This window comes from Ailuropoda melanoleuca, chromosome 10, assembly GCF_002007445.2.
Source record: "Ailuropoda melanoleuca isolate Jingjing chromosome 10, ASM200744v2, whole genome shotgun sequence".
Lineage (NCBI taxonomy): Eukaryota > Metazoa > Chordata > Mammalia > Carnivora > Ursidae > Ailuropoda > Ailuropoda melanoleuca.
Window position 1 is genome coordinate 23,543,316 of NC_048227.1, and position 14,927 is coordinate 23,558,242.

General features: G+C 46.8%; 1 protein-coding gene across 1 annotated transcript in view; it reads left to right on the forward strand.

The window, feature by feature from the left end:
- Nucleotides 1-9,832: 9,832 nt before the first annotated feature.
- GPR139 (G protein-coupled receptor 139) overlaps nucleotides 9,833-14,927 on the forward strand; it is a 40,181-nt gene continuing 35,086 nt past the window's right edge. The window contains exon 1 of the mRNA XM_002928024.4: nucleotides 9,833-10,236. Coding sequence (XP_002928070.1) covers nucleotides 10,113-10,236 — 124 coding nt within the window. The 5' untranslated portion in view covers nucleotides 9,833-10,112. The remainder of the gene's footprint in view (nucleotides 10,237-14,927) is intronic.

Here is a 14,927-nt window from a genome sequence, read left to right on the forward strand (position 1 = left end):
TTAGATCAGGAATGAGGAGTCCCAGGGATGACAGTGCTGTTCCAGGGAAGACAGCCTTCTTCGGTGCTCAGGTATTCAGGACATTCTGAAACTTTCCTGAGCAGGACAGTTCATTCCTCTGCCCCCACCTAGCCGGGCCCAGCCACTTAGATGCCTACTTGCTGGCCTTTCTAGCTGCTCTGCTTCAGTCTTCCTTGCTGCTTGGCAGAACCGGCCTTATCTGTACATTGATGAGTCATGCTTTCTGTACATTTCAATGTTTTATCCCTGCGGGGAAGATTCTAGTAAGTACCTTCACTCTCTCTGCTCTTAATACCCCATGCCTCCCTCTTAGGACTATTTCTGAGGCTCTTAAAGAAAATTGAACTTTTCAGCAGTTAGAATGCAGTGGTTGGAAAAAAAAAAAAAAAAAGAAAGAAAAGAAAAAGAAGAAAGAAAGGCTCCAGGATGAGGGGAATGTTCTCATGATAACCTGGCTAGAAAGAATATTCAAACCTGTCATCTTCTAGTTTGACAACCTGAGTATCTGTTCTAGGTGTTATACAGTGTATGAGAATTCCTGGCCTCTGAAATGACACAAATTAGAGGAAAATATATTTGGTAACTTTTGACTCACACAACACATAGACATGATGTCAACAAAAAGTTACTTTTAATGTCTTTTCTGGAGCCAATTGTCAATTATGCAGGGAGTGGCATGAGAGTAAGAGTTATCAAGGTTGCCTTTGTGTTCCAGCTGTGATACGGTATGTGACCACGGGCACCTCACTTAACTTCCCTGGACCTCAATTCTCTCATCCGTAAAATGCAGGAATTGGATAGAATCATCTCTGTGGGTATCACAATTCTCAAACACCAGGTAATCGTGTGGGTACTTTGTTCTCTCCAGGCCATGGATTTCCCATTTGTAAAATGAGCTAATTAAGCTCTGACCACTTCACACAGGTAATGCTGAGGATTAAAATAAAATGGTGTACATGGCTTTATTTGTTAAAAGTAAAGTTCTATCAATTTTTAAGTGTTACTGTAAAGATAACAAAGATCACTGGCTGAGCAATGCACATCCTTGCTAGCAACAGAATCCTCTCTAACTTAAACATAAGGGAGGTTGGGTTTTTTGGGAGTTGGGTTTTTTGTTTTGTTTTGTTTTGTTTTGTTTTGTTTTTTTGAGTACTCCTCACCTCTCTATATAGCCTTACCTAGACTATCTTTATGGGGGTTTTTTTATTTGTAAAAATTGTAGTAACAGCATTTAACTTGAGATCTCCCTTTTTAACAATGTAAGGGTGTTAGACTGTTAACTATAGGCATGACATTAAAGGTAAGATTTCAAGAACTTAGTCACCTTGCATTAACTGAAACCTTATGCCCCTTGAACAGCAACTCTCCAATCCCCCTTCGCTAGCCCCTGGCAATCGCCATTCTACTCTCTGCTTCCATGAGTTTGGCTATTTCAGAAGGGGAATCAGGTAGTATTTATCTTTCTGTGACTGGTTTATCTCAATCAGTATAATGTCCTCAGGGTTCAGGCACGTTTTCACATATGGCAGGATTCCCTTTTTTCTAAGGCTGAATAATACTGTGCGCTATACTACATACACTACATTTTCTTTATCCACTCACCCATAAATAGACATTTAGGCTGTGGCCACATCTTGGTGATTACGAATAATGCTGCTACGGGTATGGGAGTGAGGAGATACTCAAGGGTTCACTGGGAAACAGGGAGCCATAGATTTGAGAATGGGCAGGAAACAAGAACCACAATAATGGCCCCAGGGCAATCGAGTCCTGCCAGACAGTCCTCATGGAGACAAATGCAATCCAAATTCTTCTCCTGCTGTTGTTTCACTCATTCAAGATTCTGAGCACCAGAAAACAGACTCTATTGGCCAAGTTTAGGATGCCTGCCCTCCCACTCCTGACAGTCCTGAGTCAGAGGATCTGGCCCCTTCAGCTTCTGTAAATGAGTGGCAGGCACCTGAATTTGCTCTTTCTGAGACCCCACCAGGCAGAGAGGGTCACTCTCCAAAAGGAAATCAAGACCTGCTGGGAAGGGGAATAAGATTCTGCACAGCTCCTGAATATGAAAAAACTACCACCCAGAGATTACTTAAATGCTCAAATTATCACAACATGTCACCCACCAATTACTTTTTGCCATTGCATGTTTCCCTGCCTGATAGGAGACAAATAGATTGGTGAGAGTGGTTTTATTTCTTTCCTCTATCTCCTCTCTCTTTTCTCTTCTCCCCTCCCCCACTCCACCCACTCTTTCTGTCCCTCTACTCTTCTTTTCTCTCTCTTCCCCAACTCACTCCTGTTGGGTAAGGTGACAGGTGTAAAGTGAGGCTGAAAGGATACTCATGAGTCTCCTGGGTCTCTCTGAACCAGAGAGAAAAGACTGTTTTCCTCATGCTTCAACCTCCTGGTCAATTACACCTCCCTCAAGCTGTCACGCAGTTGCACCCACACAAGACATATATACAGACACACATACACACACTGCCCTCACCTTTGCCTCCCTCTTTCTCTCAGGCAAAGTCCCTATTTCCTTCACCTGATCCTCAGTTGTTCTTCAACTCTTGATGAAATTTGCCCATGTGCAACTTGGACCTTTTCTTCCCCCACTGGGCTGCAGGGGAGAGAAAGGCATGGAAATATCCTCTTCCTGCTCTGTGGCAGTCCCTGACCTCCTCGACAGGTCAGTGGCAAGCAACAAAAGGCTTTATCTAAATTCTGTGAGAACTGACGTGCCCCTCAAAGAACTGTAGTGAATGGTTGTTGCAAGGAGCATTGGCATGGATGGATTCTCAGCAGCTCAACAAGACATCCTCAACCACGAACATGCACATGGAGTAAAACAAACATGGCAGTGAAACGCAATGCTACAGTTCTTATTGGAAAGCAAACAACAGCCTGCAGACAAAGACAAACTGGTCAAAGCTCTAGCAAAGCTGGCCAAGGTCAGTGGAGAACCAGGAGCATCAGGGGAAACGTCAGATACTATTTTGACAGCCTAAGAGCAGGGAAGGAATTGTCTTCTGCAACAATTTCCAAGGCTGAATTTGTAAAGAACTGCAACACCACCAGATGGTGTTGGTTTTGACAATAGCTTGCAATAACCTACGTGCCCAAGACATAGTACAGAAGATATTCTACTACGAGAATTTTCAAGGATACACAAAAACTGAAAGAATTTTACAGTGAAAACTCATTTACCCATGACCTAGATTCTACTATTAACATCTCTTTGGGTTAACACATACCTATCCATTCTTCTGTCTACCCATCGATCCATTTGATTTTTGGTACACTTCACCGTTAGTGGCACACAGTCGTACACTTCAACCCAGGGCTTCAGCATGCACACCACTAACCAGAGCTCAGTATTTGTTTATGGTGCATATACAGGGTATTTTTGATGTAAAAAATAAAACACAGGGGTTAAGGAGAGGGAGGGATAAATGGGTGAGGCACAGAGGATTTTTAGGGCAGTGAAAATACTCTTTGTGATGCTGTCATGGCGGATACATGTTCTTACACATTTCTCCACCCACAGAATATACAATACCAAGAGTGAACTCTAATGTAAAGTAGGGACTCTGGCTGATAATGATGCATCAGTGTAGGTTCATCCATATGACAAATGTACCACTCTGCCTGGGGATATTGATAACAAGAGGGTCTATGCATGTATGGGGGCAGAGGTTATATTGGAAATCTCTGTACCTTTCACTCAATTTTGCTGTAAACCTAAAAATACTTTAAAAATTAAAGTTTATTTTTTCTTGTTTTATAAATAAAGTCTTTTAATTAAATAGATAACTGAAAATGAAATAAAATATATGACCTATCTCTAACAGGGTTAGCAAACTGGCATCCCACAGGCTGAACTCAGTGTTGGTTTTGCCTGCCCAGCATCTATTCTCATTCCTCTTGTTACAGAATCCCATGTTTCCTTTGAATAAATGGTAGTCCTTGTGGTTTGGGAAGAACTGACCCCTTCTCTTGGCTCCATCACTAGGCCCATTAGCCCCACCTGGCCAATGAATGAAGTTCTGGTTGGCTACAGTTCTGGTTGGAAACAATTCAATGGTGAGTTTAGTTGAGATGGGCACATGGGTCCAGTTGGTCCATTGAGAGCCCTCCCCAGGACTCATGCTGAAATTCCCTCTCAATTCAGGTTACTAATTCAACAAGATAAATCCAGGGATGCTGGCATCCAACTTTTTTATGATGTTGTAAGAAGCTGCTTAAGAATGCAGGTAATCCAAAGCAAAGCAAAGCCCATAGGTAGAAAGTGGCAAGTAATTTTTGCTCCTGGATCCAGCCAGGTCTAAAGTCCAGCAAACTTTTGAATTATTTGGTTATAAGGACTAACACATTCTTTTTAAAAAACTAAATAGTTTGAGCTTTTTTCTTACAATTTCAATAAAAATAAAAAAAAAGACCTGGTGATTATAGCTACTATGGATTCATACCCAAGTCTGAGTTCAAGGCCTCAACTGTTAACAGGTACACTACATACACTGCAATTAGGTTCTGAACTGAAGATTCAAAAAGGAGGGAAACTTACTCTGCCCATGAGGTGATCTGAAAGGAGAAGAAGGAGAGGTAACGAATAACCCTCGAGTGGGGACACAATGTGGTAGGTGATGGGAGAAGATAGGTGTCAGTGTCAGGGAAATGCAAGGGACTTGGTAAAGCTTGGAGGATGAGGTGACCCTTAAGAGGAGCCTTGTAAAGTGAGGAGAAACCAGAGAACAAGTTACACTCTTATGGGAGGTAGGAGCACAGAGTGGGTCAGCAGAGTGGTCCTAGGGAGGTCCAACCCCCTTTCACCAACCTTCCCATCCAGAACAATCTGTCATAATCACTGTGTGTGTGTCTCTCCCTATCAATCCATCTATTCAACCATCCTCTCTCCACATCTCTTTTTCTGTCTTTTTCTTTTCCTGTCTAAGTGCCTTTCTCTGTCTTTCTGTGTCTCTCTCTCTCCCTCCCCTTCTTTCTCACCCCTCGCTTCATGCACTCACTCTTCTAGCTTCCAGGATGCAGTCCACTCCATCATCAGTACCGCCCTAGTCCAAGCCACCATCATTTCTCACATGTCCAACCTGACAGCCTCATAACTTGTCTTCCCACCTCCGTTCTTCCATCAATCCTCCACCTCCCTGACAATGCGAATGTTTTAAAATGCAAATTTAATCATGACACTCCCCTGCTTAAAACTAGGGATAAGACCAAACTCCTTGACACAGCCTGCAAGGCCCTTCCCATTCTCCAACCACATCCAGCTCCATGCACCGCACCCCCCACCCCCACTCACTGCATCCCAGCCTCCCTCATCTTCCAGTTCTTCAAAAAGTCCTTCTCTATCCCACCCCAGGGCCTTTGCACGTGCTCTTTCCGCTGACCTGGGATGTTCCCCTCACCTCCAGCCCCAAATCCCTTTACCTAATTAACACTTACTCATCCTTCACTTTTCATCTCAGATTCAAATATCACTTCCCTAAGAAGCCTTCCCTGATTGCCATACTACATCATATCTCACTGATACATGTTCTCTCATTCCTTTGGCTTTTTCTTTTCTTTTTTTTAAAGATCTTATTTATTTCTTTGACAGAGAGAAAGCACAAGCAGGGGGAGTGGCAGGCAGAGGGAGAGGGAGAAGCAGGCTCCCTGCTGAACAGGGAGCCCAACACAGGGCTCAATCCCAGGACCCTAGGATCATGACCTGAGCCAAAGGCAGACACTTAACTGACTGAGCCACTCAGGCACCCCCCTTTGACTTTTTCTTGATAGCATTTATCCAAGTTTAGAATTGTGTGTGTGTGCATGTGTGTGTGTATCAGATGAACTGATTCATGCCTATGTCTTGTACCTAAGATTCAGGAAATCAGAGACCATGTCAACTTCTTACAACTGTATACCCAGAACTCAGTACAGTGGCTAGCACACACTTCCAGTTTATTACAGTCCCCACCACTACCTTTTGCATTCCCAACTCTAAGTTGTGTTAGTTACAATTTATGTTTGTGCTGCCATTTTTCCTAGAGAAAAGAATTATTCCTTTAGAACGCTGCCTCCATCAAACAGTAGAGAAATGGGGGCTACACCAAGAGGGCCAAGTGTTTCCAGGAAAATGGGAGACAGCATACTTCTTAATGGGAGTAAAGAATGTACAATAAATAGATCTGTCTCACTCATGTTTATTACCCATGCAGGCTTATAGGCATTTGAGTTTTCAACGCCTCCCCCCCAATATTTCTATTATATTAATTCATTTATTCATTTAAGATTGATTTCTGTTCATCCACCTCGCACTAGGTATGTCCTTGGCATGGGGGGAATAGAGCGGAAAACACAGATGAAGTCCCTGCCCTTAAGTCACATGGGACCTGTGTTACAGTGTGCATTACAGTGTGACAGTTTCCTGTTGTATGCCTGTCCTTCCACTAAGTGGAAGTGGTTCCAGCACAGGCTCTGGAGCCAGACGACCTTGGACCTAATCCCAGCCAGGTGACCTTGAGCAACTTACTAAACTTCGCTGTGCCTTGGTTTCCTCACCTATAAAATTGGGCTAATAATTGTACTTCCCGGGGCGCCTGGGTGGCACAGCGGTTGGGCGTCTGCCTTCGGCTCAGGGCGTGATCCCGGCGTTATGGGATCGAGCCCCACATCAGGCTCCTCCGCTATGAGCCTGCTTCTTCCTCTCCCACACCCCCTGCTTGTGTTCCCTCTCTCTCTGGCTGTCTCTATCTCTGTCGCATAAACAAATAAAAAAATCTTTTAAAAAAATAAATAATTGTACTTCCCTCTAGTGTTACTGTGAGGATGTAATGAGTTAAGACACAGCTGTCTCATCATAAACCCCTAGTAAATGTTAACTCTTATTTCCCACCTCTGGATCTTAAGCAGGACCAGCTCCATGGGTATGTGACCTGCGCAGGCACACAGGGCCCCATACTTAAAAGGGCTCCAAGCTTGGTTTAATGCTCTGCTGTTGCTGCCTAAAATTCTTAATTTTTGAACAAGGGACTCTGTCTTTTCATTTATGCATTAGGCCCTGAAATGATGGAGCAAGTCTTGATCAACACACATTAAAAGTCTGTTGAAAGAATGAATAAGTGAATGAATTTCGCTAACCACAGTTGATGCTCATCTTACAGAGCCAGTCAAGTGGCTCGGGCCTTGAGCAAAATTAAACTGACTTTATTGTTGACTTAACCTGTCCCTTTCCCCAGGACTAAAAGCCTGACATAGGACCTTTAAGTTCTTCCCATCTAACCCATCCACTTCCCAGGAAACTTTGACCTTGACAGGCTGCCAAGGTTCTCCATGGAGCCAGCAAAATACTCCATCCAATTTCCCCATTCTCCAGATCAGAGTCTGTACTGTTTCCATCTACTTCCTCTTGTCCTGTTCAACATCTCTGAAACAAGGCATACCTGGTTTCTTTCATCCCCATTTTACAGATGGGAAAATAGAGGCTCAAAAAAAAAGGTCCATCAAGATTCCCCATGCAGCCCTTTTCCTCTGCCCAGCCAAGTTTCTAGTTTTATAAAGAGTTTCTAACTAGATCCCCAGAATCCAAACCAAATTATTTTTAGAGTGGCTAGTCAGACATGATAATTACATGCTAAATCTGAGACTATGCCCCCCAATCCTCACAGCATCCCACATTCTGACACTCTGGCCCGCAAAGACAAGCAAAGATAAACTCATCTCCCCATGCCCTGCATGCCCTAGGTCACTGGGTGCTGGGGCCTTCCATTCTTTCAATGTTTACTAAGAGTCTGCAACATGCAGGCACAGTACAGAAGCTGGGGATGCAACTGTGAACAAAACAGACAAAAGGCCCTGCCTCTCCAAGAGGAGAAACAGGGTATCTGGGTATCAGATAAGAAACAAACTAATTAAATAGACTGCATATGGTATGACCATGGTGCTGAGCACTATAGGGAAAAGTTAAGCAGGGGAGGAGCAGAGGAGCATTTTGGAGCATAGTAGTGGAGATTTCAATTTTAAGTAGGATTGTATGGGAAAGACCTGAAGAAGGTGAAGAGGCAAGTTAATACAGCTTTCCTGAGAAAGAGCACTCCAGACAGAGGGACTAGCCAGTGCAAAAGCCCTGAGGCATTATCCTTGATTCACAATGTTGAGAGGTCCCTGAATAGATTGGTGAGCTTAGTCAAAGCACATACACTCCCCTTTTAGCCCCAGCTTCTCATCTCAGTTTGGGCGCCTGCATACAGATCTAATCTATTGGATTTTGAACCATTATTTACTGAACCTCTGCAATGATACTGCTTTATTTATCAACACAGTGAAGTTTTTGTTTTGTTTTTGTTTGGGGTAGTCACATTTAAATGAGAGACTTCACAACAAAATTTCAATATCCAACTTGGCTTGGGATATCAGACCTGTGCTCATTGGGCCCACATGACTCTTTGTAATAATCTGTCCCTTTCAGGGGGCACAAGAGTCTCTCTTCATCACAGACCCAGCCAGACCCAGCAGATCCCTCTCTTATGCAGACTGCTTGGCCCTGGCTGCAATGGAGTTTGCTACCACCCCAACCTTCAATGCCTACCTTGGGGAGCCCCTAACAATGATGGGGAATGGACACATGCCCCTTGCTGGGCATGAAAAGCAGGGGTCTCCTCCATCTTAGGAGACCTGAAAGAGGATGGGGAAAGCCCAGCCAGTTCCTTCTCCCCAGGAATGGGTGTGGGGGCAGGGGGGCAAATGCAGAAGAGAGAGGGGTCTTAGGCTTCTCTGCCTCTCCTCGGTATTTCTACAAAATCTAATTCTCACACATGCCATCTTGAGCCCCAGATTTCTCTCCCTACCCAAATCTGTTGTGGCCTCTAGAAGAGCCACACTAGGAATTCTCCACCCTCCTACATTGAGGACAAAGGGGGGTGCCTCTTCACCCCAACTCTCCAAGACTGCCTAGGTCCACCTGCTGACCTCTCCTATACTTCACACAACTTTCAAACACTAGACAACCCCTAGATGATGCCCACATGGGTTTCTGTCTGTCTGGGATGTCATGTGAGTGTGGTCTTTGTACACGTTGATAAAGGTGCTCCTGTTTTCATGTGTCTGGGTGAGGGATGAGAGGGCCTCCACATGCCTGCATAAGTGCGCTCACATGACTGGGTATTGTGTGTCTTTGTGTGAGCGTGGGGGATTGTGTGTGAATGGTTGCAACATCCTTATTCCTGACAGAAGGTCTCAGTGTGGCAAGCTTCCCTTAGCCAGCCTGCAACCCCTTCAAAGGCACTCCACTCAGGCACCGTCTACCTCTGGCCTTCCCCAGAATCAGCACACGCACTGAGACGCATGCACACTTCCTTTCAAGCGCAGCTCCTCTGGCCCCGGGAGAACGGACAACCCTTGAGCATCCTCGCTCCGACAGCTTCCTCTTGTCCCCATGCCCTAGGTGGAGAATCCTCTATATGGAGATGGACTCGGAGCACTGGCAAGGGGGAAGAGAAGTGGCTAGGAGGAGAGTTGAGAAAGGCAAACAGAGGACACGCTGGAGGAGTACGGAGACGCTGCAGAAGCTGGTCCCACCCACACCACGCCCCTCCTGCAGGGGGTGGAGAAGGGGTAGCCGGTTCCCACCCGGGTCTTCCTCTGGGGTTCCCAGGTCTCACTCGTCTCCTGAAACTGGAGCTGTGAGAAGCAGCTTGGACCCCCTCCTCCCATGCATCCACCCCCCCACCACCCCCTGCCCCATCAACCGCGTCCAGGCAGTTGCTGATTGGCTGCGGGGAGCAGCTTCCCAGCTTCCCGTCTCCGAGGCGGGAGCCGAGCAGGTCCGAGGTGGGAGGCGCACTAACCGGCTCTGGGAGCCCCTCCCGAGTCCCTGCGCCCAGCGCCCTGTGCCCTGTGCCCTAAGCGAGGGCCGTGCCAGGACTCCAGGCAGGCAGGTGCGGAGGGAGCAGAGGGGACCACGGCCAAGGGTAGAAGCAAGTCCTGCGGGCAGAGAGGCGCTGCTGCTCCAGCTGCTGCCGCCGCAGCCGCCACCACCGAGCCGGCATCCAGAGCGGGCTGGCAGGCCGGGCGCGGAAACTAGGGGAGCGAGGGGCGAGCTCATGGAGCACACGCACGCCCACCTCGTAGCCAACAGCTCGCTGTCCTGGTCCCCCGGCTCAGTCTGCGGCTTGGGCTTCGTGCCCGTGGTCTACTACAGCCTCTTGCTGTGCCTCGGTTTACCAGGTGAGGAGCATGCGGGAGAGGGAGGAAGCCAGGAGCCCCAAGTGCGGAGCAACCCTGCCCAGAACCCCCAGGCGTCGATATCCTCGCCGTGCGATCCCTGGCGCTCCCTCTGAAAAAAGTTTAAGCCTTGAGGGCAACTGCGGACATTTCCAGACTGGGGGAAAGGAAGTTGTGGCCTGGCGGGGACTCTCATCGTGTGTGTGTGTGTGTGTGTGTGTGTGTGTGTGTGTGTGTGTGTGTGACGAGCGTGCATAGCAGCTGATGGGCATGGTGTGAGTATGGGTTGGTGTGAGTGTGCGCGTGGATTAGAGTATTTGCATGCGCATCTGAAGGGATCCGCGTCCCTGAGGGTGCCCAGTGGGGGGGCCGTGTGTGAGACTTGACCTTAAGTCTGGACAGATGGCTTAGTGGGGGCTTCACTTCTCCTGTCGCCCCCCCCCGTCCACCCCAGCCCAAGGAAACCTCTGCCCCTCTGCCCCATCGCGTGTCCCTGCCTGATTTGAGGTGAAGCAGGAGACTCTGACACCCAGCACACTTTCTCTGGGGCCACTGGGAAGGAGCAAGGGATGAGCCCCTGTGACCTCCTAAGCGAAGAACAGGTCTCCAGGCTGGCTAAGAAGGCTCGGGATGGTTCTGGGACCGTGCTTTGGCCAAGGCAAGGATCCAGAGACACACACGGGCTGCCAAGGCCACCAATTCAGGGGGTCACAGTCTCCTTGAGGACATGCCTTGCCCCCTGGCTTTGCTTCCCTGTCTACCCACCCTGGGCAGTTGATGACTGCTGCAGATGTCTAACTGGTCCCACATCTTAACGTCCTCTCCAAAGTGTGGCTGAGACTCATGCAGAATTCCTGAAGAGAGCTAAGCTGCTGGGGGCTGGGGGCTGCTTGTTGTTTGTGAGAGAAGGGGAGGGGTTTCCTGGGGTTTTAGCTTGAGATAAACCCTTCTTCCAGATAGTCCCTGAAACAGTCTGTGTGTAGAAAGATTCCTAAAGATCACTTGCAGAGAGCTGAGAGAGGAACAAAAGGAAGAAGAAAGAAAAAAAAAAATCCAGTGTACAGCCTAGAATCACAGCATCATCTACCCTGTCATTCCGCATCCTAGGATCCTGGGAACTTGGGAGCTGGATTTCTGAGAGGCTTGCTGAGATTTCCCTTTCAAAACATTCGACTTGGTGGTCAGGGACCCTGATAAGGTTGTTTAAATAAATCCCCCTCCCAAATTATGGCAGGCACGAGAAAGCATAAGTTTACAATCATCAAACCCCTCTCCCAGCGAGTGATGAGGTTTTTATTACTAACTAATCGTTCTGGCTGCCCTGAGAGACGCTCAACCTCTGATTCGCCCTGCTGGGGCAGCAGCACGTGTCCTGTAATTACCTTGAGCAGGAACTGATTTCAGTCCAGTCCCCATCTTCCCCCTGTCAGCCCTTCTGAGCCTCTCCCAGAGCTCTCTTAAGGTGAGTGAGTTTTTGAGAAGGTTGGTTATTGGTGACACTTGAACCAGAGAAGTGACAGGCCCCCTTTTGCCTCCAGCTCTCACATCAGAATTAGACTGACCCCTCCACCTTCACCCCTCCATCTCCTCTGCTGACTAAAGTAGCCACTCTTTCAGGCTTTTCTCCTGAAAACACTTTAAGGGACAGACATAAAGACAAGGGGAGGCTCCAATGATCCAGAGCAGGAACATGAGGATGAGCACAAGAGGGGAAAGCTCAGACCTTCAAACACCTCAAGGTGGAAGACAAGGTACCTCACATCTCCACAACATAACTCCTATGCCAGCTAGGGCCTTTCTGACCCATAGCATTGGCACTTATTGTGTGCCAGGCAGTGCTAGACACAGGATTGTCAAGGCTGAGTCCAGGATCTGAAGACTTGAATGAGGGAGGGATTGGGATGAGAACTTGGAAGGCGTTCATGTGTACTAAGAGTTGTGACCACCTACTGTGTGCCAAGTGCTAAAGAGGTGCCTAAGGGACTCGGGGATCCCTAAGGTTCAGTCCCTGAGTTCAAGGACCAAGCATTCTGGAAAAGGATGATTGAGAGGCCAGGCTTGCGGGAAGACCAGGGGCTGATAATGGTTTTGTTAATGGCTTGCAAAGTGGTTCAAAGGTAAAATCCTTAAGCCATTCTCTTAGATCCATAAGGGCAGGCAAGTATGTCCTGGTAACTAAGAATGCAGACTGTAGAATGAAGCAGAGCTGGGTGTTAACATGTGGACCTTCTGTGACTCCATGCCTCAGTTTCCACATCTGTAAAATAGGCATTAGGACAGCAGCTAACTCCTGGAATGATGTCGAGAAATAAAAATGTTGATGGAGATGATGGTGCAAGTTAAGCACTTAGCTCAGGGCCTGACACATCACACACTGATTGCTGCTGTGGTGCTGCAGTTGTGGTCATCACGAAGCTGATCTGGTTGTAAGGAGGGGGGCTGCTTGGCATGTGAGCCAGAGAAGGGGCTGGGAGCCATAAGAAAAGCACTTAGCTCAGCGCCTTACTCCTCCTGCTGAGCTCACTACAGTATTCCCCTCCCCACCCCCAACCACCAGCAATTAGCAAACTCTCATTACCCTGCTACTGACCGGGATGCACAGCTATGCTGGGTGTGAAGTAACAGACCACAGGGCTTTGTAATATTGTTGAAAACTGAGATTTTAATTGAATCACTTTTCCTGGCAGTGGACTCACCCCATTTCCAAATTCTCACAGGGGTGGTTGAAAACATGGGTGGGAATCAAGGGGTGGATGGGGAGTGGCTGAGTGTTTGGCAATAGGGGAGCCATTAACTAGGAGAAAGCACAGATGTTTCTTACCACCTTCAGTCTCTAGACTGAAAGGAAGAGCTTGGGAACAGCCATGTGGTCCAATACTCTGCCTCTAGGAATGGCCCCAGACAGTCTAACTTAACTGGTCTGAAGTGGGTCCCAGGGGGTCCTAATGTGAAGTATGGTCAGTTAAGAACTCTTAAGAACTTAAGAATCTGGGGGCGCCTGGGTGGCACAGCGGTTAAGCGTCTGCCTTCAGCTCAGGGCGTGATCCCAGCGTTATGGGTTCGAGCCCCACATCAGGCTCCTCCACTGTGAGCCTGCTTCTTCTTCTCCCACTCCCCCTGCTTGTGTTCCCTCTCTCGCTGGCTGTCTCTATCTCTGTTGAATAAATAAATAAAATCTTTAAAAAAAAAAAAAAAAAAAGAACTTAAGAATCTGCCACTTAAGAACTCCTAACTTTCTATACCATAATTTTTCCCACCTATAAAATAAGGGTAACAGCAGTACCTACTACCTAAACAGATGGTGTATATTAAATAAGATTGTCTATATAAAATGGCTTAGCACAGTGCCTGGATTGAGGAAAGCACTTATTAGTGCCTTCTCCGCAGTGAATCTTTTTCTATGTTAAATGCTTATTTTACTGCACTTAATCCCCACCACATCCTTGTGACATGTACATGTCTCTGAACCCATTTTACAGATGAGCAAACTGAGATTCAGAGAAGTGGAGTATCTTGTCTATAGTCACACAGTCTAGTCAGCATGCAAACAACCTGCTCTTTCAATTGCACCACAATGCCTTCATTATTGCCAGGAAGTTCTTTTAACTAACCTCAGTCCTTCATGCTGTGTGCTCAATGGAAAAAACTGGTGTCCCAGCTGTCCCTAAAACTGGCTCTTTTCTCCTCAAGTAAGCAAGATGTTTCTAACCTTTCAAAATGCATACAATAAGCCAGCCAAACTAACAAGGTAGAGTTGGGGACACTGATGGGGCCAACTGAGACAAGACAGTAAAAAGCAGAAGGCAGTAGAGGAGGAAGAGATGAGCCTGGTGCCTGGGGGAAGAGAGCAGCAGGCAGGACAGGTGAGCCTGGCTGATAAGGAAGGAGCAGCGCAAAATTAAACTGAGATTTGAAAGATATTTTTTAAATTTTACCTTCTAAAAGGCACCAGGGATGTTAAAGGAGACAAGGTAAGGAAGATGATAGCCTGAAACCACACACCACCCAGCAGATAGGAGCATTTCTGCAACTCCCAACAGGGCAGCCAGTAACTAGGAAAAAGCACAGGTAATACCTGTCTGTGAGGGTGGGTGAGAGATGGAGATGAGTCTGTCACCTGGCAGATAGTCAGTGCTATGACACACAGTAGTTAGGGTTGTTATTAGGCAGGGGTGGGAAAATGGTAACCGGTAAGATGGACCGAGCACTCCAGACATGTTCTCACTCACCTGTAAACATCTTTCGAGAAAAATATGGTAAACAGGTTAAGAATATAAGGTCTGGTGATAGACCTCTGGGTTCTGAGTCCTGGCTTTGCTACTTATAAGCTATGTGATCTTAGGCAACTGATTTTAACTACTCTGTGCCTCACTTTCTCCATCTGTAAAATGGGATGATGGTAATAATGGCACATATCTCAGAGTTGCTATGAGGCTTCAGTGGGTTATTCACTTAACACACTGCCTGCCACACAGTAAGCACTTTATAAGTCATTTTTTCATCATTTAAAAATTAGGAAAATTAAGGAAAAACTCTCAACTTGTTTTATGACACCAGCTTTACCCTAATACCAAAACCAGACATTACAAGAAAACTACTGACCAATATTCCCCATGAACACAGACACACACACAAAAAAGTCCTCAACAAAATACTACCAAATCTAACTCAGGAATATGTAAGAGTGATAATAA